At 38.8% G+C, this 25,158-nt stretch overlaps 1 protein-coding gene across 1 annotated transcript in view; it reads left to right on the top strand.

Moving 5' to 3' along the window:
- LOC149084107 (nose resistant to fluoxetine protein 6-like) overlaps positions 1-21,450 on the top strand; it is a 32,576-nt gene extending 11,126 nt beyond the window's left edge. The window contains exons 8-16 of the mRNA XM_089234456.1: positions 6,817-6,910; positions 8,207-8,299; positions 8,469-8,634; positions 9,880-9,959; positions 10,098-10,220; positions 13,181-13,301; positions 13,435-13,621; positions 18,219-18,361; positions 19,460-21,450. Coding sequence (XP_089090582.1) covers positions 6,817-6,910; positions 8,207-8,299; positions 8,469-8,634; positions 9,880-9,959; positions 10,098-10,220; positions 13,181-13,301; positions 13,435-13,621; positions 18,219-18,361; positions 19,460-19,756 — 1,304 coding nt within the window. The 3' untranslated portion in view covers positions 19,757-21,450. The remainder of the gene's footprint in view (positions 1-6,816; positions 6,911-8,206; positions 8,300-8,468; positions 8,635-9,879; positions 9,960-10,097; positions 10,221-13,180; positions 13,302-13,434; positions 13,622-18,218; positions 18,362-19,459) is intronic.
- Positions 21,451-25,158: the final 3,708 nt, after the last annotated feature.

The raw sequence follows: 25,158 nt of genomic DNA, 5'->3' as shown, positions 1-25,158 counted from the left end.
GCCTCCAAATCGTTTATTATAGCAGTATGTGTTCCACATTGACCACCACCACCACAGGGAATAAACACATTCCAGGCGAGTCACAAATCCAGCAACGGCAGAGTGCAGCACATAAACGGTGTAAAACGGCGAACTGTTTGTGGATTAGGAGCGCAAGTTCAACCATAAGAAAAAGACAACTGCGATAAAAAAAGCGCCACTTTTCCCCCTAATGACCAAATATTTAACTATTTCTTCTTATTGAATCTTTCTTTTACCTATAGACCATATATCCTATATACCAAGTTTAATCAAAATATCTTCATCAGAATGGGCGCTACATGCGTCTGAGTAGTGCCAGCTTATTTATTACTACCCTTCCAATAGGAATCCGGGTATACTTTTTGAACGCCGAATATATATTTTTTTTGTATTTCCCCCCCACACCTTATTAATCCCACAAAAACGAACTGTGTCCCTAAATCAAAATTATTACAACAAATTCGAAGCATTCAAATCAAATCCGATAAATTTATGGAGCGGTTGACCTGGAAAGTCCACTTGGTAGACCGAGAGGGAACTTGGTGCGAAAAAATCTCCTGATTTTACCCTTCGTGTTAATACTGAAGAGTGCCAAACGCCTGATGCGGAGCCACTCACACGGCTTTTATCGCACGTTTCCCAGTTTTCAGGTGGAAAACCAAGGACGGAAACCACTAACGGTTTCCACTGGGAATGGTTTCCAGTCCTTTTTCATCGAGGCTACCATCACATGTGGGTTCCATTATAAATCAGGAACTCCCCACAATTTATGCTTCAATTTTACACTCTCGATTGTAAAATAACGATTTTGGATTCACTGTCTGGGGGTATTACACAGTTTAGAAATAAATGAGCTCGTGCGGTCCTTTACCGGACTCAACAACTCACGGGGGAAATCGGAATTACCCATTTGTTACCTTTGTGTTATTTCTCTATCACTAAATCGATCCGGAAGAGAACTTAATCCGGAAGAGAACGGAAAAGTGCAGAAACACTCAGTCACTCTCCCGGATCATCGAGGTATCCTGACAGGACTGGGAAAATATAACACATTCTGGGATGGCCTTGGCAATTCCGCTCTTCCGAGAATTCCTCATTTTTGAGTTGCCACCCCGACCCCTCCTCGACGGCAATTTCCGTGCGATTTTATCCCTTCCGCACGCAGGGTTATGACACGAGCTTCTCGACCCACCTCACTGACCAAATCACTTAAATACCTTAGTGATTTGATCTCCCTCCCTATTCGAGAATTTTATTTTCCAATTTTTTTTTTGTTTCCGTTGAAGCCTTGAAGGCGAATGTGAGGTATGAGCATTGAAAAGCCCCTATTTATATTCTTAGATTGAGACGTCAACAATAATCATTCAACTGTTGAAGCGATAGATTACATTGTTGATGATGTGCATTTTTAATACCCTTTGTTGTGATTTGATTGGCGTTTCGGACATTGTTTTGTGGTATTATAAAATAGCCAAATATAGCCGCCAAATCCTGAGCAATGTAAAATGCATTCGTGAGACAACTTTTCGATACAGATCACATTGCGCACTGAACGAATACATTTTGTGGAAAATATCAACGGAATTCATTAGTAGAGCAAGAAAATTCCATAACTCCCGGCAGAAATTTCCTTTGTCCGTGATTTCAATTTTGTGTGTACATGGGTACTGTACAGACCTGGATTTTCTTTGCTTATTAACTGTAAAGTTATTTTTTTCTTATTCCAAAACTTGGTTTGTGGGAAATTAATGGCTTCCCATATATTTCAGTAAGGTCCTTAGGCTGAGTTATTTGGTGGGCCCCACCCCCTATTTTGTACAGCGAAGATACGAAATAATAAGAATTGTCTCTACCCCTAAGCTGGAGCTTTGTCCATGGCTAAAATAGCGGAAAATAAAGATTATTTTCATCGTGCGACATTGTACCAGTGAATGCAATGTAGAAGAATTGCACACAAAAATCCATAGAAACACGAAATGAATTTGATGAAATTCGACGACACGCTTTTCCAGAAGTGTATCTTTAAATGTTACAAAATGGGTACTGGAGAAAAGCAAACCTCATGACAGAACATCTGTTCCCTTAATATTCACGTTCGCATGCTAACACCGTCCCACTCAGCAAGCCGCTGTGGTGGTCGAGTGGTTATAGTGACGGACTCGCGATGCGAGGATCCGGGTTCGAACCCCACAGTGGTGGTCGGCTGAAGTTGGTTTTCTGTAGTTCCCAACTTCAAGGCGCAAGTGCGAGCCGATCTCCCCGTTAAAAAGTCTCGCCACAGAGAGCAACAGGCCTACAACGTTACAAATATTCAATCATTACACTTCACTCACAATTTGAAGTATAGATGGCAGCACTGAAATATCATACACAACACTAGCTGCACACTCAGACTGTTAGGTGCACTCACTCTGTCCCAGACTCTGCCACGAAGCTGGGCTGGAAGAGATCTCGGCAACGGGATAAGTCCGGTGGCAGAGCCCCTGGCGTTCATTCATTCATTGTCCATCTCAGCATGTATTACGATCATATTAGTTACATATCTTTATAGCGGTCAAAATGACCGCTACCGTGGTTCTAGGAAGAACTTTATTTTATTACTAAACTACGAAACCTAGAGCATTTATATCTCTGGAACTTTTTTCAGAGCCTTAACAATGTGAAGAAAGTCATGAAATTTCGGTAACCTGAGATAAACCGTTCGAATGTAATCGCATGTCAAAGTAACTTTGCGTTCAAAATTAACGCTTTTCCGTTAGTTTCCCAAAGTGGGCGATTGAATGATTCGGGGAGGGGAAGGGAGCGATAGAAGCTATGGACTTGACATGGGGTCCTATGGGTTCACTTGAGTTGGATGGCGATGAGAAAAAGAAATTTCTGATGAAGGGGGCGATGGAACGGAAAGTTTGGGAAACTATGTCCCAGATATCCGACTACACTACGTGTTCGAGAGCACTTTTCCATAAAAAGGTACTGGAGTGAATTTTAATGCTATTTTCTGATAAAGACAAGTGTCTCAAATTTGATAGAAACAATAAAAAATTTTGGACTACACCTATCTCACTTTTTAATGATAAAGTCGTTTTTATGCCAAATTTTAAGCAAGGTTCGTGTAATATTTGAAACATTATTGAAAAAAAAAAGTCTATGAATGGAACGTTTTGCTATTTTCACAGTACATTCAAGTAATAATGGTGCAAGTTATGAACCAAAACTTAAGGGATTAAACTTGGTATATAACGTATATATCAAAGTTTAGATGAAATTCGTCCACCACAATGGGTACTACATCAGGGTCGAATTAGTGTCAGTATAATCGATCTGAGTATTGCCAGTTCAGTTATACTGACACTAATCCCACCCATGTCGGTTGTGCCTACATCTGCTGTGAGAAGACATCTTTCAAACTTCCTGGCACATTCTTTATTTACTCGGCGGAACTGTACGCTATCCTTCAGGCTCTACGTCATGTACAACGCAAACGCCACCGACGATGCATCATCTATAGTGACTCTCTCAGCGCATTGCGAGCACTGTGTTCCTGTACGTTTCACACTCATCCATTCATTCATGCCATTTTTCATGAATTACATTACCTCATCCATCACGGTACCACAGTAAAATTTTACTGGGTACCAAGTCACGTTAGAATACCGGGCAATGAGAAAGCAGACGTCGCAGCTCGAACAACAACTAACATTGACAATAGCATTTTGGTACCTGCCAGTGACCACTTCTCAATCGTCCGAGAAGTGATGCATCGCCGCTGGCAGGATCACTGGAATGACCAAATAAATAATAAATTACATACCATCAAGCCCACACTTGGCCATTGGCTTTCGAGCTGCAGGACCAGCCGAAAAGAGGAAGTTCTGCTTGCCCTGTTACGCATAGGACACAGTCGCCTCACGCAATCATATCTATTATTACGAGAGAGTCAACCAGAGTGCCCACATTGTCAAAGTCCATTGACCATTGCTCATGTTTTTACCTGTTCACACCATCGTCATCATTTCATGACCGCTTTGGGGTCAAAGTCATCTTCCACTTAGCGACATTTTAAATGACCATTGCGATGCATCTCGCATTTTTAAATTGACCAAAGTCATTGCTTTTTACAGTAAAATATAGTTTACAATCAACGTCATTGTTTTAAGTTTCACGTTGCTTTTTATCATGCTCTGTTTTATTTATTATTATTATTATTTTTTTTTTTTTTGGCATGACAAACAAGGGCATATTTTCTTATTTTTGTATAATCATTTGTTTTGGCGCAGTTTGACAAATTGATCCTTGCGCCAATCCGACCTATGTAGTGCCCATTCTGGTGAACGAATTTCATTGAAACTTGGTATATACGTTATTTGAACCATAAGAAAAAGCTAACTATGATAAAAAAGCGTCACTTTTTCACCTAATGACCAAAAATGTAACTATTTTTTCTTATTGAAGCTTTGATTTACCCATGGACCATATATCCTATATACAAAGTTTAATCAAAATATCTTCATCAGAATGGGCGCTACATACGTCTGAGTAGTGCCAGTTTATTTATTACCACGCTTCCAATAGGAATCCGGGTATACTTTTTGAACGCCGAATATATATTTTTTTGCATTTCCCCCCCACACCTTATTAATCCCACAAAAACGAACTGTGTCCCTAAATCAAAATTATTACAACAAATTCGAAGCATTCAAATCAAATCCCATAAATTTATGGAGCGGTTGACCTGGAAAGTCCACTTGGTAGACCGAGAGGGAACTTGGTGCGAAAAAATCTCCTGATTTTACCCTTCGTGTTAATACTGAAGAGTGTCAAACGCCTGATGTGGAGCCACTCACACGGCTTTTATCGCACGTTTCCCAGTTTTCAGGTGGAAAACCAAGGACGGAAACCACTAACGGTTTCCACTGGGAATGGTTTCCAGTCCTTTTTCATCGAGGCTACCATCACATGTGGGTTCCATTATAAATCAGGAACACCCCACAATTTATGCTTCAATTTTACACTCTCGATTGTAAAATAACGATTTTGGATTCACTGTCTGGGGGTATTACACAGTTTAGAAATAAATGAGCTCGTGCGGTCCTTTACCGGACTCAACAACTCACGGGGGAAATCGGAATTACCCATTTGTTACCTTTGTATTATTTCTCCATCACTCAATCGATCCGGAAGAGAACGGAAAAGTGCAGAAACACTCAGTCACTCTCCCGGATCATCGAGGTATCCTGACAGGACTGGGAAAATATAACACATTCTGGGATGGCCTTGGCAATTCCGCTCTTCCGAGAATTCCTCATTTTTGAGTTGCCACCCCGACCCCTCCTCGACGGCAATTTCCGTGCGATTTTATCCCTTCCGCACGCAGGGTTATGACACGAGCTTCTCGACCCACCTCACTGACCAAATCACTTAAATACCTTAGTGATTTGATCTCCCTCCCTATTCGAGAATTTTATTTTCCAATTTTTTTTTTGTTTCCGTTGAAGCCTTGAAGGCGAATGTGAGGTATGAGCATTGAAAAGCCCCTATTTATATTCTTAGATTGAGACGTCAACAATAATCATTCAACTGTTGAAGCGATAGATTATATTGTTGATGATGCATTTTTAATACCCTCTGTTGTGATTTGATTGGCGTTTGGGACATTGTTTTGTGGTCAACAATGCGTATTCATATTTGGCACCTGAGTATTTTTTGTGATGAGCCGCAACTGCTCGCAAAACGGACAACTTTCGTTACATAACTCAAAATAAGACAACCATAAGTATTCTTTATGGGCATTGTATAGTATTTTATCATGTGTATATATTGATTATAATTTTTGTTAATTGCATTTTTAATTGGGTTGCTATATATTTTTGGAAATATATAACATCCATATTTTTATGGGCATCTTTTTCTCAGCCACCTCGTTGTTGTGGCTTTGTATTTGTATATCTCTTCTTATGCGATTAATTTTCAGAACAGGACAGACGCGGCCGATTGGACTTCTGATATTTGGACCCGTGCCGTTTGGACGCCATCTCGTGACTGCGTCCAATCATCCGGATCATTAGTTATTCCTCATAACGTCATATTCATTTAGTCGTTTAGTTATTTTAATTATTATTAACGATACAAAAATTGGGGTAGACTGTGTCGTAGTTTTAACGTGGCACGGCCGCAAGTTTTGACGCGAATACGTTCTTTGGGCCTACCTTTGCGTGGTAGGTACTGACATAATGAAATTGGTATCATCGGATTTGTTAATGGAACAGCTAACAGATGATGCAAATACAAGATCGCAACAGGTAAATGCCCTACGAGCCTACGAGTTGGCTGAAATAAGCATGTTTCACAGATATGCAGACAGGATAAAAACACGAAGACAAACACAAATGAAAAAAAAAAAAAAATCTTTCCCCCCCCCCCCATGAATATCTTACGGCATCTATGGAGAGTGTTGGCTCCTTGTGGATGTGGGAGGGACAGAAAATGTCACTAAATTATACCAAAAATTATACCAATTGTATAGTTATAGAACAATCACATTAAGTTATATCATAAAGTTGTGAGCACAGTAAGTACTCGATCATTTCTCGATTACTGAAGTTCTCATGATAATTGAGAATTGCTGCGTGGAAACGGCGTTGTCCAATCAGCCGATGCCCAAACCGCACGGGTCCGAATGACCCGCGTCCAAACAGTTGTGCCCGAACGGCCACGTCCAACGTAATGTACCGATTAATTTCAGGCAAATAATCACTGTGTATATATTTTTTTGGATTATTTTCTACTGCTCATTAGGTGAACTGAAGTCCGCATTGGATTACTCTAAAGATTTCGCCTTTCAAGCCGTTTTGAATGCAAGTGTTGCCGTCGATACGTTCTTCTTGATAGGGTGAGAAAAACTTTTTATTGAAAATATGTCTGAAATCTCGTGCACAAACTTTTCTTACTATCTTTGCACAGGTGGGTGGCGAGTTATCTCGTCCTAGTGCAATTTGAATTCATGCATATTAGTTCTCTTACCTGTAACGATCTGTATAACAACAATATGAATGGAAGTACTTATCCAAAAAATTATATTATCGTATCTTTCGTTTCTTTCTTCCCTTCAATGAAAATTGAAAGAAAAATTAGGTAATAAATTAGGCAGGGAGGTATTTCTCGGGGGGGGGGGGGCTTCGTGGGCTAAATTGTCTATGGCAGCAAAATTGAGGAATGAACAGTCGAGAAAGTCAGAGTAGAATTTGAAAACATCAGTGTGTAGAACCAACCATAAATCCACCTCTGCCTGGACAGCGAAGAACGAGTCAGTGAATGACCAAAAGAATGACCTATAGAGCATGCGTGCTCAACCCTTGGCCCATGGGCAAAATGTGGCCCTCAGAGTCATCTGATGTGGCCCTCGAAGCTATTTCTTATAAAATGAACTAAGCGGTACACATTTCCAGGCAATTTATGTTATCCGCAGCACAGTTTCAGAAAACTTAAGCGGCGTGCAGCACATTTTCAGATTATTTGAGTATCCCGCGAAATATTTATGGATGATTTAAGTGAATCACAGCAAATTTAAAGAACACTTAAGCGACACATGGCACAGTTACAGATAACTAAGTGGCCCGCGTCACTCAACCACATCAATAAAGCGGCCCACGCTCTCCTAAAGGTTAAGCACTCTTGGCCAAGAGTGTGCGTGCAAGTCATGTGAGCGGCCAGAAAAATGGCCAAGAGCAGCCATGCGCGTGACCAAAAGATTTACATGAAGGGTATACAAGCGTGTGAGTGAGCAAAACAATGTGTAAGCATGTTGACCAAAAAAAAAAACAAGAGATTCAAATATCTAATGAAAAAAATTAACTGTTTTCGTCAGATACAGCGCCGCAACTAGGGGGCAGTAGGAGGGTCTCGTGCCACGGGCGCTTGACCCTAGGTGGCGAAAGTTCATTCACAAAACTTCCTTCGACATTACAAGGGGGCCGCGGAGGTGCTGCCTTGCCCCAGGTGACCAAGCATCCAGTTGCAGTCCTGGTCAGAAATACGAATTTCTTCACGAATATGAGTTTCGTGAGGAAAATTTTAAAAAATTTGATCGATGCATTTTCAATCCGAAATCCATCAAACATTACAAAATTTTCATTACCATACGTAACATCATTGTCTAATACGATGATTTATTTCTTTAACATTCCAGTGGGACTCTTGCCTGTTACTTGACAGTGAAGATTGCAAAAGAGACCAATCGACCTTTGAATATCGGATTGTACATCTTCCACAGAATTTACAGGTAAACACCTGATATATGTACGAGCACACGTTATCTCTCTTCGTTAATGGAAAATCGCTCAAATTTATATCCCATAAATCAGTATTTACCATCTAAAAAATCAAATGTGTTAACAGTTATTAAAACAAGCCTCATTGAAATATTATTGTTTCCTTCTTCATGTTTATAGAGTATTGCCTATTTATTCGCTGGCCATATCCTTTATGTTTCTGGCCCCGCTGACCGGTGACGGGCCAGTTTGGCACGACACAGTTGACCCGTTCGTGGAATCGTGCCAAAAAAATTGGTGGACTAACTTCTTGTTCATCAACAACTTCTACGATGGAGAGCACATGGTGAGAAAGTTTTTCGATTTATGAACTTTTTTTTTTTTTTTGTTTCAAATGTTGATGACGAGTCGCAACATGCGCTATGAAAATGTCCGAAATTCTTTTAGAAAACAGATGTATTATTACCAACGATTGCATCTCTAAATCTTGGAATTTCAAGCACAAAATCAATTGATCTCCCTACTAATTCTATCTTGCTGTTATTGTAATCGTAAAGGTCACTCATAACTGTTTCTTAGTAGTTATACGTGGCACTTAGGTGTTAATGTAGTAGAGTTATGCACACGTTCCTGCATACGCAGATTCATTAGAAATTCTGAGTCCAAAATTGGCCAGTTCGCGAAATGGCCAATTCGGTTGAATGACAAGCATGGTCCGTTATCGAGCGCGTTAACGACATTCACCTTGCCTTCCCGGAATTTTTCTACAATACTATATCTTTTTATTCAGGTTGATAAATCCTTTCACGTTAAGCGATCTTCCATCTAACCACTTTACGATCAAGTGTGTAATTTTGCGTCCAAACGCCAGTGGAAAAATATTCATATACAAGTCTCCCTGTTTGCTTTCATCTCTCCTCATCACCACGAAACTTTGTTGCAACCCTATGAAAAAAAAGTTGTTCCTTTTACCTTCGTGATGAGGAGGTAAAAAGCTTCTGCTGTAGCTTCTACTCTAAGGATAAATAGGTCCTTCTATATGCATGTGCATTAGAGGGGGAAACAGAACTATAATATTTACAGATAAGAGAGAAAGTAGAGTAGTATACTGGTTTTTTTTTCTTACTTTTCTACTCTTTTTCCTTCTCTCTTTCTAACACGCCATTACGTTAGAACAAGGTTATCATATTTATCGCCGATTCCTCAAACAGAGATCATATGAATTTCTTGCCAATCGCTTGTAAGCGAAACGGTTAGAAGGTTCGTGTTAAGCATATATTTTATAACATTATATCGCCATAAAGAATGACGGGACCAACAATTCCTCTCACATCAACCAGAGTTGCGTGATAAGCGGAATCACGTTAACGAGATTAGAATGTGTTATTAAAGTAGGTATAGGTTTCACATTTTAGATGTTTATAATAGCAATTATATAAGTGTTATATAGTCATTTTTAGTTGTCATCCAGTTGATATTAATAGTAATTATAAATTTTACATTCACCTTATTAATAAATTATCCTAAAGCATTGAAAAAACACGTATAATTCTGGTTTTAATATTCCACTCATTTTCTTTTCTCTGGACAGTGTTTACCTCAGAGCTGGTATATTGCCTGCGATGTCCAACTGTACATAGCCGCACTCGTTGTCCTATTGCCGCTCTTAAGGTAAGGGATTCGATCTGTTGTGTCTGTTATAATTCATTTTGTTCATTATCCCTTTTTTGTACTGTTTGAATAACAGTCAATATGGAAATTTTCGGAAGTTTTAAATTTTTTGCCGTTCTTTTACGATATTTCCCCCAGGTGGCCCAAAGTCGGTATTTCTGTCGCTGTACTGGGCATCCTCGCATCGATATTTTCTTCATCTGCGATCATCTACGCTAAAGGATACCCTCCGACGATGCTTTTCGTCCATCCCGATCACGAGTAAGAATTTATTTTTTGATTCGTTCAATGGCTAGCTTATAAATTTTATATAATATTTCCCAGTCTAATGTAAGGTATAAACGCGTAAATGTTATATATGTTACTGCCGAAGACAGAAGTGCTGCAGTGAGGTTTGACCAGAGTCCGATTTTCATAAATGATTCGGGCTTTGACCGGCCAATTGCCCACCGATGGTTTGGCGGGTTACCCCAGCTGACGTGAACATTATTATCGAGGAAAAAATACCTTACCATGGCCATGACAACCGAATCTTGTCTTTTGTTATCGGACTTTGACCAGATATATGTGGCCACTCCGCTTGCTGGCTGACCAAAGCCCGAAATCCGAGCATTGGCCAGATCAATATTCAACGATATTGGAAAATTTCGGGCACTAGCAGTAACAAGTACATTATCGTACTAGTCATTGTTATACAGACACTGAAGTGCGTCTGCAGTAAGAGTGTCTGAGCAACTGCATTAAGGATACTTATTCAAAGCTGCCAACTTTGGCGAATGAGAATTAGTAAGGTTTACGCGCTGTTCCAAATTCTACACAACAATAAATGTAAAAATTATTTTAGAAAAACAATGTATATGGGTTTTTCATTAATAGCAGTAAAATTGTAAGGATGTTTCCCCCTTTGCAAACACGTGACATCTTGCACCGCCTATCGACTATCGCACCGCAAAAGATCCAAGGGGTCCTGCCCTAGATGTGGTGGGGAAGAGGCATGTTTGCACCGTGTCTTTTGATCGTAATTCTCTGAATTAACTTAACCAATTCACAATAAGCTTGTTGAATGAAATGGATCACAGTTGCAACTTGCACCCTGTACCTGACACAATGAAGTCCAACAAATACTGAGAATAGTTGGCGTAGCAACAAGGTTGTAACATTACACTTCACGAAGGGGAAAAAAGCGCCAATCGTGAAAGAAGAAGGCCGAACTCGGCTTCTAACGGGATTCTGATCATTTTTTAAAAGTGGCAACCCCCCCCCCCCCCCCCCCCACTGTGAATTACGTTTGGTGTTTGGCGCGTGACTGACCGTGAGAAAAATAACAAAAATAAAATTTGAAAACGTTATGATTCTCGAAACAATCCTGATCCTGAAACTGAAAACACTTAAATAGCGTTCAAAAATTATCCTGTACCAGTTTTGAGAATGAAAATACAGTGTGTCACGAAATAGAGAAATCTAAAGTTTCATACGGTCCCTTTGTCCTTTAACTTCCAATTAGAAAGGTGTTGACTTGTATCTCCTGAGGCCAACGGAAAAAAATCCATGTTTCTAATTTCAGTATTCACTAAGATATCTGAATTGAAACATAGGAGAGAAAAGTTATGAAAGAACAGCCAAAACTAACGACCGCTGTGGTGGTCGAGGAGTCACAGTAACAGACTCTCATCGCAGGGACCCAAAACTGACCATGGCCCCCGCTCTGTCCCCATAGGGAATATAAGCTGATCACCTAGAGGGTTTGGGCCATGGTGGAAGAGCGATGCAATGTCCGGATCACTAAGCACCAAAAGACCACCAGCGGGTAAGAAGAGAACAGGTTGAGGTTACATGGGCAGGTGCATACGCACATCGCCAGCAGGCCACGAAGGGGGCCCACAAATAACTATGGACACATATATATAAGAGAGATATATAAACATATATATACAGACATATAAACACTCATATATATAATATATACATGGCAGGCGACATTGTCCATTGACAGCAACGAGAATCAAGGAACTTCATTGTCTATCAGAAGTCGCGCACAAAGACACCGGAGACAATCCCAAAATATCTCATCTCATGCCAGAGGATCATAGTCTGAGTCTGATGAAGGGTTGTTATCAGCTTGTGAGGAAGCTGAAACATTCGTACTTTGGCACTGTTTCGCGACTGTGATTTTGTCTTCGTTTGACATGACGTATCTAATAAGGCACTTAATTCTTTCGATTCTGGAGTGTTTTCTCAGTAACTGTTGCTTCCAAGTGGTGTAATTCTGTGGCGTAGTAGAGCCAAAATGAAAGTCCTTGGTATATACTCGCACGCCGTAGCATAGTGAAAGACGGTTCCTCAGGGACCGGGGTTCGAGCCCCACCATCGCCACAGTGGTGGTCGGCTGAAGTTCGTATTCCGTAGTTCCCAGCTTCGAGGAGCAAATGCGAGCCGATCTCCCCGTTAAAAGTCTCGCCACACAGAACAACAGGCCTACAAAAAGTACACACATATTCAGTCACTACACATCACTCACTTCACTTCTGAGATATAGAAGGCAGCACTGAAGAATCTTACACGACACTAGATACGCACTCAGACTGTTAGGTACGCACACTTACACTTCCGGCACAACTCACTAAGTAGTAAATTGCCCATAGATTGCGATAGACCCGAGTTGTGCTCGGTTCGAAAAAAAAAACAGCCAAAAGTAACGGACAGCTTTTTTTATCTTCATTTATGCTGTCATTTTCCAAGTTTTTTCTCCTTTTTTTTTTAAATTCCAATATCTCAATATCTCAGAAAATATTGTACTTAGAGGCTTGGAATGTTTTTAGATGGCCTCAGGAGAGACAGGGAAACAACCTTCTAATTAGAAGTTGGAGAACAGAGGGGCCGTATAAAAATGTAGATCTCTTATTTTGCCACACACTGTATTTTCACTCCAAATAATACTCGTACAGGCTATTGTTGAACGCCTTTTAAGCATTTTTTTAACTTGAAATTATACGCCAGACAGTTGATAAGAGAAAGGCCGCCGCATTATATATGAAATTTACAGGACACCCTTTATATGTTTGTATACAGGCAATGAGATGATACGTTCCCCTAATTATCCAACAATGTCGATTGTCCAACATACCTCTGATTCCGTGAGTGTCGAATCATGAAGATTCTGTCAAAGATTTTTATCTGTTGCTAAAAAATACCTTTCAAATTAGTTCCTGCTATTATTTTAGCCAAAGAATGACTCAATGGTCGTCATCATATTTCAAGCCATATCCGCACGCTGGTCCTTACTGCGTTGGGATACTCCTTGGATACTTACTGGCAATGCGGCCAAAGCTTAGGTTTTCTTTGGTAAGTGCTATGGAAGTTTAAAAAATAAAGCTGTATACGTTTGTGTATAGAATTCACATGATTATGTTTCGCGATTGAATTTGAATTTTTGTAATTACCTTTTCAATTTTTTTTTTCTTCCTCTTGAAATTAGCCAATCAGAATGATCGGCTGGCCGATAGCGATAGCCACCAACCTTGCCGTCCTCTACGGCGTTTGGGAATGGAACAAGGGTATCGAACCGAGTACGTTTGAAACATTGCTATACAGTGGCTGCCATCGGGTTGCTTGGGCTTTAGGCGTAGCTTGGGTTATTGCCAATTGCGCCACTGGTCAGGCAGGTGAGTCTTTTATTGGATTATCCGCTATTTTTTTTTTTTCCTTAGTTATACTCTTACACCGAGTGATCAATCGGATTGCCCATAATGCAATCAAGGAAACAGAAATTAGGAACACTTTGAATAAATACGAGGAATACAATGGAATTTGAATAGGTACAAAATCATATTTCTTTTATATATATGCACATGGGTTTTTATTTCTAAACTTAACATGTTTAGAGTGTCCGAACAGATTTTCTATCTGCACATTGATTTGCTAATAAGCATTCCAATGTGATGTTGATTCTGATCAAGGTGCGTTAATGAGATTCTTTAGTTTCGTCCTCTTTTCGCTAGCAGAATAGATGATTCATGTTTATATGTGTTTCTTTGGGAGAAAACGTGTAGTCCTAGGACGTGTCTGGACACTTTGCATGGCCTATGCTACTGTCGTTTGTTTATTTTTCTAATCTATGGGCCTCGTATAAACGGATACTTTACTCATAGGGACGGCATCTTCGGGCACCAAAATTTCTCCCATAGAGAGAAGTTTCCCGCTTAATATGATTATTTCAATGAATTTTTCCATTGCTAGTTGGTGCAAAGTGCCGAACACTGAGTCTTCTTCTCGCCTTCGTTTCTATTCTTAGGTAGAGATATTGATCAGTCAAGGCAAAATTGTTGCTTTAAAACAACCATCGGTGATTTTTTTATATTATAGAAAACTCTTTTCAGGCATGAATAAGGTTGAACATCTGACAATTATATTGCACAAAATATAAACTATTGTTGAAGGTTACAAGAAGGAATTTCCAGATAATTTACATTGTATTATACGTGTGCCTTTCAATACTTTACAACATTCAATTCAGTGAATAAATGTATTTCCATAAAATATTCTCTCAACTACACAATATCACATTTGATTTGCACAACCCCCAATTTGCACATCTTTTACCACATCTTTCATAACCTAAGTTTACGTCATCTTTTATAGTATATTTCAATTCAGATTAATCTAAAATGTATATGCATGAAAACGCTCACAATGTCATCAGAACTATTTGATGTAACTTTTGAACATTTGAAAAATATACTAGACAAGAAATATACAGGGTGTTCTGTTAATGGGCCGACAAACCGACGAGAGTTGTCAGTAGGCATCAAGAGGAACAAAATTTGCAATGGAACATGGTGTCAAACCACGTTGAGAGGGTGAAGATCGCGAAAAACGCGTGCAGGCTCTGAGTCTAGAAGAGATGAACAGTTGATCGCTGAATACGTTCGTGGGTTCGCTCACCATATCTGACGTAGGCAGCGTCGCGAAATGCATGCGCTGGGGATAGTATCAAGCGCTGCCGACGACGTGAACTAGCGCTATTGTGGTAGTAAACACATGTAGCAGTTAGTTGTCTGTTTTCTCGCCGCAGAGAGAAACAGGCCTACAGCGGTATACTATTGTCATTACACCTCATGCATAGTTAGAAAAATTAATAGCAGATGGCAGCATTACACATAACAAACATTACACAGAAAAAAACTTCACGGAGAGAAGGTTCACTACACACACATTCCAACATGTACCAATTCGTTAAAAGAATTGTTATTCATTGTTATTCATTGCTCAAGGAAGCTCTACCTCCACATCTCCGCAGTGTTTATCATTGTTGGTTTTCGTGGTTTTCAAACTTCGAGGAGCGAATACGTGCTGGTCTCCCATTTGTAGAAATTTCTCCACTGAGAGCAGGCATGTCTTAAACACGATAATTACATGCCTCTAGAATTCAGGATCTTCCATTTTCGCTTCTAAATGTGGAAGACAGATGGCAGCACCTTCAGAACTCGAAACAAGCTTAACTCTGCCAGGATAAGTACGTCATGGAACACACATACACTAAGAAAATTCTTTCCGGTATGTACCATTTCGTCAGATATTCGCTAGAGGAATTTTTATGAATGAGGGGCATGTACGGTTAAGTAGTAGTTGTGGTATTCTTTCCATTGTTGGAATGTAAAATATTAGTATGGTAACCAGACGCCCTACTTTTTGATGTCATTTCAAGCGTCCTCCTACGTTTTAGAAAATTTGCCCTTTCGTCTTCCTTTTCAGGTTTCTGAAATTCTTTTTCTTTTTTTCTTTCCTGGGATATTTTTTTCTCACTTTGAATCAAAGTTTCTTGTAGGGTTTTTTTTTTTTTTTTTACACGCTTTGACAAATCACCCCGTGAAAATTCCCAGAATTCAACAGCCCAAGTTGCCTTCAAGCAGGGCAGATGCTATTCTAACCCAGTTTGCTTCAGTATAACATGAAAATGATAGTTTGAAAAACGGCTCTGAAAGAACAAAACCGCACAACACCCATTTTGAGAATTCCATTGTTTGCTCACTAACATGTAATGTTGTATACTGAAGGAATTACCTCGTCCATAAAAAAAATGAAGAAAATAGTATAAAAACAACACTCTCAATTCTGATTATAGCGAAATCACACCTCTGGTAAAAAAAGCAATGCTCCCGAAAGAAAAATAAAAACCTTCTGAAGATAGAGGGAGAAATTCTCTCGCCTTGTTTCAGACCAAATAATAAAACTGACCAAACTGTGTGAAAAAATTCATTAAAAGCAAATAGAGACGGATCTTGTTTGGTGTTTTTTGTTTCCATTTATTTTTTAGTGGCTCTGGAAGGGAAATGTTTGTGTGGTGACGTGTTTTTTGTTGTTTTGTTAGTATAGTAGCGTCATCTGTTGTGCAATGTTATTGAGAAAAGTGACGTTACCAAGGTTCCGCACGCAAACGTTCTTTTTCCTCAGTTTTCGAATCTGGTAACGCTTGGTATAAGTAACTAAATAGAAAATGTTTGGCAGTAAGGGCTAATTTACTGATCACCCTGCTTATTCGGAATTCTTATACATGAATAATTTCAAAGTGTATTAAAGTAGTTAAATGCAGAACGCATAACCGTATATTTCGGAAAGTTGCATTCCTTGCATCTTCAAGGGTTTGCAATTATTTTTTTCCTTTAGTGTATATTTTTAATCAAATATGCACGTGCCGGAAAGTGCGTTGCGGTAATATTCCACCCTCATCCATTTTCGCAGTTGTAAACATCCAAGTGCATCACATGATAGGATATATTTCGCTCATTCTAATTAATATTTATTTCGAGTCATTCGTGTGCATCACGAACACATTAATTTTGTACACCAGCGCACTGACAAGTTTCATTTTTCACATAGTCACACGCAATCCCTATCAAACAACTTATTACTGAATCGTCCGCATGCGATTCTCATTCGTCACAGGTTCTCACGTCATCACTGGATACTTATACTGGTCATTCTTCCCAGAGTTCCTTGAAATATCTTTATAGGCCTCTTAATTCTTAATGATACTACTCAATAAGTTCGTTGTCATGTTCTCACTCGTACGCATTCCTGTGTTCATGGTCACTCGATTATTCACACAATGTTTATGTGCATCACAAATTATTATGAAAAGGGAAATTTATATTATGTAAATATATGTGAGTAATTCAAGTTTGAACTCCCAGCACTGTGAACGGAGGCTGTGTTTGATTATTCCCGTCGCAGTGGAGGCTCTGTGTGTGTATATTGCAAAAGGAAAGGGAAACAAAACTGCCCAGCACTGTGTACGGAGGCTTTGTTTCTGCGTTTCCCGTCACAGTGGAGGCGCTGTATATATGTAATTTGTATACATTGTGTATTTAGACCATTCTCAAATCTCTCCCACTTCAACATGCCTACTTCTTCTTATTTACCCATAAGTCTTTTCCACACTTCTTTTGAAACCCCTTATGTGCCGCTGGGGGCACGCGCAATTTTTCTCCCTAATCATTGGGTTCAGCCATCCATTTTAGTCAAATGGCTTGCACGTTGCATCGAGTTGATGGCTGTGTTCATGGAGAGAACGACGCGAGTGATTCGATACTTGCGAGCACGGGGCAAGGAGAGCCACCACTATAAATCGTTGCTAACTTTTCCGACACAACTCTGCCTCTTTTGAGGTAACGATAGTAAGGTGCTCCGTCCGGGGTTGTGAACGGTTCTGTCTATCTATCTTACTACACACAATCTACTCATTCATTTCTGTACACTTACAACAATAAGCACATTTTATTACGTCAAACTCACTTTGCCTATAACTGCAATGGTTTCATTTATCAGAATCATAAAATGAGACCATTACATGTGTAATGCATGCACTATCATATTCAGTCTGCAGCTGTATGCAGGGGGGCCCTGTAAGTGCCAATGCGGCCTTTATCTTATCTACCATCCATCGTAGAGGTATGATTCCGATTAAAAAAAATGCTTTAAATGCGTTAAACATTTACCATGTACCAGTTTTGACAGTGGAAAATAAAGTGTCACAAAATATAAAAAATCTAAATTTTTTGTACAGTCCCCCCCCCGTACCCCTAACTTTAACGCATTTTGAGCTCTTTTTTTTTTTTTTAAATTTGAATCGTACCTCTACCGTTGGTTCGTGAGATAAATTCCGTATTAGCACTTACAGGACACCCTATATATTCCCTTGCCATACTGCATAAAATGTCTAAATAAAATGCTGCGTATAAGTTTATCTAAATTCTTCAACAGGTGTGGTCAACTATATTCTTACCTGGAAGATGTGGGTTGTGTTGGGACGACTGACGTACGGTGCGTATCTTCTCCACCCCATGGTACAGATTGCTGCCGTAGGGAACTTGAGAATGACGCTCATGCCCTGGCACTACTTTGCGGTGAGTATAGTCCACTCATGTTGGGAAATCTATAAACTCGTCAGCGGCATGCGATAAAATTCGTTCTTGAGGACGCGGGTCGGATATATCATACGCAAATGTTCATTTTACACTGATATCATTAAAATCCGAGGTGGGGGGGGGGGGTATTGATTATTTTACGTTAAATTATCCAGAATCTTCTCCGTTAAAATTGTGTTCTTTCCCTTCGGCTGTTCCGTCACATTGTGAAGTGAATGAGTGCCATAGTCACAGAAAAACACTTCTTAAAATATTTTCTCATTACCTTAGAAATTTTCTTCGCTTACACCATTCTGGCGGCCGAAATGGCTTTTCGCTGCCACATTCTGTCTTCATAGGGACCAGTAATTGTCTGTGAGAAACATTTTTTGAGACGTCTTCTGAAACACTCTGAAACGCATATTGGGCTGCTAGACACCAAATTTGTTTTCCTCATCAAAACGAATGAATTCCCGACCAAAATGATGTGTTTTGCTATGTAGCCATAGAGATAACGGCCTAAAACTCAACTCAGCTTCTAAAGGAATGAAGAAACTCTCGTGCGTGTACAGAAAGGGCGAGTCGTTTTTATGTACCGATCCTGAGGTGAGCGATCACCCCTCCCAAAAGCCAGAAAATATGGGGAAATTTTTTTTTTTTTGTGTTCCCGTAAAATACGGGATGAATGTACAATTTGTCACCACTGCCGACACATCGCTCTGGATCCACGATGGGTACACTTTATAATGAATAGGCACCTGTCGGATTCAACGCTTACGTTGCACAGTTAAGCAAATTGTAGGACTGGTCCCGCAAGATTCCAAACAGTGTATTGAAAGTATAAAAAAGTCATTCTGATAGTATAGAAATAGAGGGAAACCTCTCTTATATATGTATCTCATAACGGACACTCCCCATTAGTGGACACTTTCGAACCCTTTGAAACAGGGCTTTAACGTATTTTGCTAATATATTAAAGGTCACTCTTCGTTAGTGGACAAAAATTTCACTCTTTTGAGCATCCGTTATCGAGAGGTAAAATTTTACTTGTTTTGCATGTGCCTATATTGACTTTTTGTTCTTTTTCATCCCACTCAGGTATGGGTATTTTGCGGGCATTTGTTCATCACTTACTCGTGTTCATTCGTGAGCACTATGCTTATCGAAGCTCCGTTCCTAAACATCGAGAAAATCGTGTTCAAGAAGACAATTGAGGGTGTGAAAACGGAAATAGAATCGAAGCAAAATGGTTTCTCTGATACGAATGCATCCGACGACGTGGAACACACTAAAAATGGCCACTTAGAAAACGGCTTCGGCAAATCAGTCAAAGTGAACGGTACACATAACTCGCAAGAACCGTCTTCGAACAGAGAATTCATTTGCAGATTGTGATCCAATTGGAGCCTGTGAAGTCTTAATTATTTAAAGGCCTAGACTTATTCGGACATCTTGAAAGTTCAGAACCTTTTTACTTAAGTGCAACGAACATCTTTCCATTGGGAAAAAACCGAAGATTTTCCCGTCTCTCGATAGACTACAATCGATACCAAAGAGCAAGATGAAGCAAATGGACACCAAGTTCGATTCGTGGTGGTAATAGAAGAATTAAGATTAATATGAAGATAAAGAGTTGGCTCACTTATTTTATGCAATTTAACTTGAGCATTTAGGCCGGGATTACACTATAAAAGTTTTATAAAAGCTCTTTGATAAAACTTGAAAAATTCAACCAATACGATCTCCGGTTGCATTTGCTGGAATATAACCGACGCACTTATTGGTTGAATTTTTCAAGTTTTATAAAAGATATTTTATCAAACTTTTATAGTGTAATCCCGGCCTTAGGATTTTAATTGTTGATTATTTTTTTTCTCGAATTTTAACTTCAACGACGTGCAACTTTTCCAAAAACCTCCAAAATTTAACCATATTTTGTGCCACGAAATTTTTTCAATTAATTTTGATAAAAAAATCTTCATGTTAGAATATGTAACATCATAATGTTGAGAGACAAGTTTCAAGACATTTTAATGAGTTTTGTTCGAAAATATGCCACTATCTACCAAAAACTTAGTTTTGAGGAAGGAGCATTTAATATTTGATTAGGCATATATAATGCCTAACAGAACCATGAAATGCAGACTAACTAACAGAAACTGCTGTTTATATTAAGATATTTTAAAAATAATTCTAGTACAGGTAGAACGAAAACTTAAACACAGTTAAACTCAGAAAATTTCATAGCATTTCTGAACTGTGAAAAATTCGAAAACGTGTTTTTTGCATAATTTGCACCAACTCCGTTAATTTTCATAGTACTATAGATATTTTATACAGGGCCCAAAATACACTCACTCACACTATCCAGCCTCCTTTTCCTGCTAAAGAAGAGGTACCGGCTGTAAAATGTTTGATCTTCCAAAGTAAATTTCCAAAATGCTGAGAACTATTGCAGCGCCCTAAGTCGGGAGTGCACAGGCCCGCGAGCCAAACGTCACCCGAAAAGAGATTCAATCAGGCCATCCAAAGGTGTTCCGGTGGAGAAGAATCAATGAACTTAACACGATAAATACCTAGGTTGAACCTATTTCGTTCATTGAAAAGAAAAAAAAATCGAGATGCATACATATATCGCCAATTATCGAGGAAAAAAAAATGTCAAATCCAATTGATGTTATAGAAAATTATGATTCATACGGGATATCGCCAATTAGTGCACAAACAAATTGTCAAATTCAAGTAAAGTTGCTTATTAAAGCTGAAAAATTGTCAAAGGCAAGTGAAGTTGCGAACTTCAGGCAAAAAAAAAATTGTTAAAGACATCAAATTCTTTTAAGTCATGAAAATACTCGTAATTCTTGATTTAAATAATTCAAAGTAAGCCTCGTTGAAAATAAGGAGAAAAAGGGACGTTTTATGAAAAAGTTGCAACGCCCAAAATTGCAGCAATGTCCCGTGAAATACACGTCATACGGTCACCCTATATATGTATATACATGTATACAAATTTCTGACTCGCAAGCTGTAAAGGTCGCACACTCCTGCCCTATTGATATTTATTAAATTGTATTCTAGTTTGTCTGAAATATCTTTCGTTTCTTTTTTGCATTGTATATTTTAACCACTAATCGGCAAGAAAAATGGTTTTAACATAGATAAAAATAATTTTTATCATAAATCAATCTTCTTTATCGTTTGTTTACGAGATAATTCTCTTTCCATTTCTGATATCACTATTATCTTATCTGTTCATTCTTAACAGTCGCTAGATTTTAAAACAATGGCATTAATAAATAATATCCATTTCGGAATTCATAAAATACTTTATTTAGAGAAGGAATAATGAAATGCCTAACTTTTTAAAAATTGAATGCTACGTAATTGGTTGAATATTCGTGGATAATGAATATACGTATGGTATAAATTAATATCTTGAATTTTTCTTCTTTTCTTTCTTTCAAACCGAGCACAACCCAGGTCTATCGCCATCTATGGGCGATTTACTACCTTGTGAATTGTGCCGGAAGTGTAACTGTGTGTATACTGTACCTAACAGTCTGAATGCGCATATAGAGTTATGTTTGATTTTTCAGTGCCGCCATCTATATTTCAGAAGTGAAGCGAGTGATGAGTATGATTGAATTTGTGCTGTTTGTAGGTCTGGTGCTCTCTGTGGCGAGACTCTTTAAAGGGGATATCGGCTCGCATTCGCGCCGTGAAGTTGCGAACCACTGAAAACCAACTTCAGCCGACCACCGCTGTGGTGACGGTGGAATTTTTCTTCTGTAGAAACGGGTTCATTTACGGTTGACTCTAAAATTACAGTGAAAAAACATTAATGATCATCAACTAACGGGGAAGGTAATTTATCCGTTATAGGTTCAACAACATAAACGTAATTGAGAGGACCAGTCCTCTCGCAATGAAAATAGAAAATGTGGGTTAAGCGCTAATAGTTTGAACCAGAATTAGAATTTTAAGGTGACGCCTGGCCCTTGTGCGGGCCATCTGTCACCATATAGGCTGGGGGCCCTTGCGTCCCCCTGGTGAAGAGAAAGACAAGGGAGTAATGTATGTGTAATTGTGTATGTGCATGTATGACGCTGGAAATATATATATATATATTTTTTTGTCAAAATCGGGAAAGAAAGTATTTAAAATGGTTCTTGGCTTTACGATTACGATTAATTAAATTTCACGTTGGTAAAATGCCGCCACTGCCTTACGTGATTAGTATTATTATCATTAGCTTCGCTGTGAAGAAGCCCGGTCGGGCAACGTTAGATGTTGACCTGGTCGTCTGAGACGCGGATTTGATTCCCCATTATCTGGAACCTGTAAAATACATATTTCATAAACAGAAATAACGTTAGTGGCAAGAAAATGGAAAAAAGTGACAGGATTAGGATGATTTTGCGGCGCTGCATCCGAATCTGGTATTGGTTTTGTCAGATTGGCTTTAGTTTTTGAGATAAAGTGAAAATTAAATTTCAACAGTATTGCAGTCTACTTACTATACATTTAAATAGTGGAGAATATGCATTATTTCAAAAAATATTGTTAATCCAGCAAAAAGTAACACCAATTTTGAAATCAGCAACCTAGGGGGCCGTTCAAGTATTACGTCATCAATTTTTCAGCCATTTTTTACCCCCCCCCCCTTCTATCACATATTGGTGGATCAAAGACTGTACGAGGAGAGGGGGCACATGGGCGGGCAGAAGCCCCCAAACGATCAAAAAATCATTTTTTTTAATGCATAAAATATGTAAAAAAATCAAAATTGTGAAAGAAAATACCATTATATGTTATAATCAATTTCTGTTAATTCCAATGCTATTCGAAGGCTAAGAACTCAAAATTTCCTTTTAAGAAATTCATTGTGACCCACCCTCTGAGCCATATAATGGTAAATCCTTGGCCCGTGCACCAAATGTGGCCCATGGGATTATCTGATGTGGCCTGTCCCCTCAAACCTAATTTTTTATGAACTAAGCGGCCCAGATTACAGATCGCTTACGTGACCCATGGCACAATTCCAGAGCATTGCAGCGGCCCGTGGCACATTTTCAAATCACTCAAGTAGGCCCGTGCCAACTTTTTCAGATCATACCAGTAGGCCTGTGGCACATTCACAGGTCACTTCAGTGACCCGCGGCACAGTTCCCGAAAAGAAATCGGCACGGATTAGTTAAATTCAGATTTTTAACCAATCTATGTTGATCTCTTATCGAAAAATTGTGACTACCGTTTAAACCATTTTGGTGAATACGGCCCTTAAGCAATCCGTGGCACATTTAGAAATCCCTTGAGTGACAGTTGGCACAGTATTAGAGCACTTAAGCGAACCCCCAGTGCCGCTCTACATTCTCACTCAAGTTACCCCCGGCACATTCCCAGATTACTTAAGTGATCCGCGGCATAATTACGGATCCCGTAATTCCTGCGTTGAACAGTTCCAGAGCACTTACGAGGCCCAAACACATTTCTAGATCACCTGAAGGATCCACGAAACATTTAGAGATCACTAAAGAGTGGCTCTCTGGGATACTTATCAATAGGGAGATTGTTAGTTCAGGTGCCCACAAACCACAGTCCAGGATGGCATTAAGAATATTTCATATTTTTATAAAGGGTGGTTGATCACGTAAGCATCATCCAACCCCCCCGTTCCCCCTTGTCATCAAAACTCAGCAGATCGGAAACGCGCTAACCCCCCCCCCCCCCACACTCCCCATCGATGTTGACGTAATACTTGAATGACCCCCCGTAAAACAGTTCAAACTTCCTTGAGACTCGAATTTTTCTTCTTTTTTTGTCGAGTAGTGTTTATCTAAAGAGTGTAGGATCCGTGTAGTATCGAAACCAGATAGACCAGGTTTGACAAATTTCTCAAGAGAAACAAAACAAAACTTAATTAACTAACTAACTACTAACATTATTTATGTAATTATTTTTCTTCTGTTTTTTTTACAAATTGTGATATTAGATATATTAGATATTAGATATTAGATACTCGACGGCTCATATATTAACTTTTGTATTCTTCTAAATCCAGTGGTTCCCAAACTTTTTTGAAGCACGGACCCCCCCCCCCCCCTTTTGACCAAAAAATTTATCGGCAACCCTCCCAGATAGGTTTGCCATATGACCCGATTTTCCGGATGATTCTGATTTTTGTACTTAGTGCATATAAACGCATAAAATCACCGAAATTTTATATAAGTGTATTTATAATTTAATAATTATTAATATTTTATAAGTATTTTATAAGTATTAATATTTTTAGTATTAATCGCATTGTACTAATGTTTTCAAAACTATTTTTTATCTTTTTTATTATTCAAATTTAATCATATTTCTTTAATTTTTTCCATTAAGTATCGTTCATTTTAGGGCATATTTTTAGGCATTTTTAAATGCGTATTTTTGTGCACTTAAAAAAATTCATCTTTTCTTTATTTTTTCGCACTTTTTCAGTTCTATACTGCATATTTTTCTTCTTTTAGTCCATGCTTCAAAGCTTTCCATGCGCATATTTTTCGTTTTTCCCTTTTCTGCATATTTCTGCATTTTCAAATAACGTATGGTTTTTTTTTTCTTCTTTATTTTTGTGCATATTTTTTGTCATAGGGAAACAAGCATTTTTTAATGCATATTTTTCCAATTTATTTACATTTTTGAGAAATTCCTTTAGGGCTTATTAAATCATTTTTGAAGCATATTTTTTATTTTATGCATACTTCGGCATTTTTAAATGCATATTTCGGTATTTTTTAATTTTTTTTTGGCAT

This window comes from Pholcus phalangioides, unplaced genomic scaffold (genome assembly GCF_987345545.1).
Source record: "Pholcus phalangioides strain wild (caught in Gottingen) unplaced genomic scaffold, Ppha-v1.0 ptg000008l_1, whole genome shotgun sequence".
In the NCBI taxonomy this organism is placed as follows: domain Eukaryota; kingdom Metazoa; phylum Arthropoda; class Arachnida; order Araneae; family Pholcidae; genus Pholcus; species Pholcus phalangioides.
Note: the sequence above shows the minus strand (reverse complement) of the source record. Positions and strands in the feature narration are given on the sequence as shown.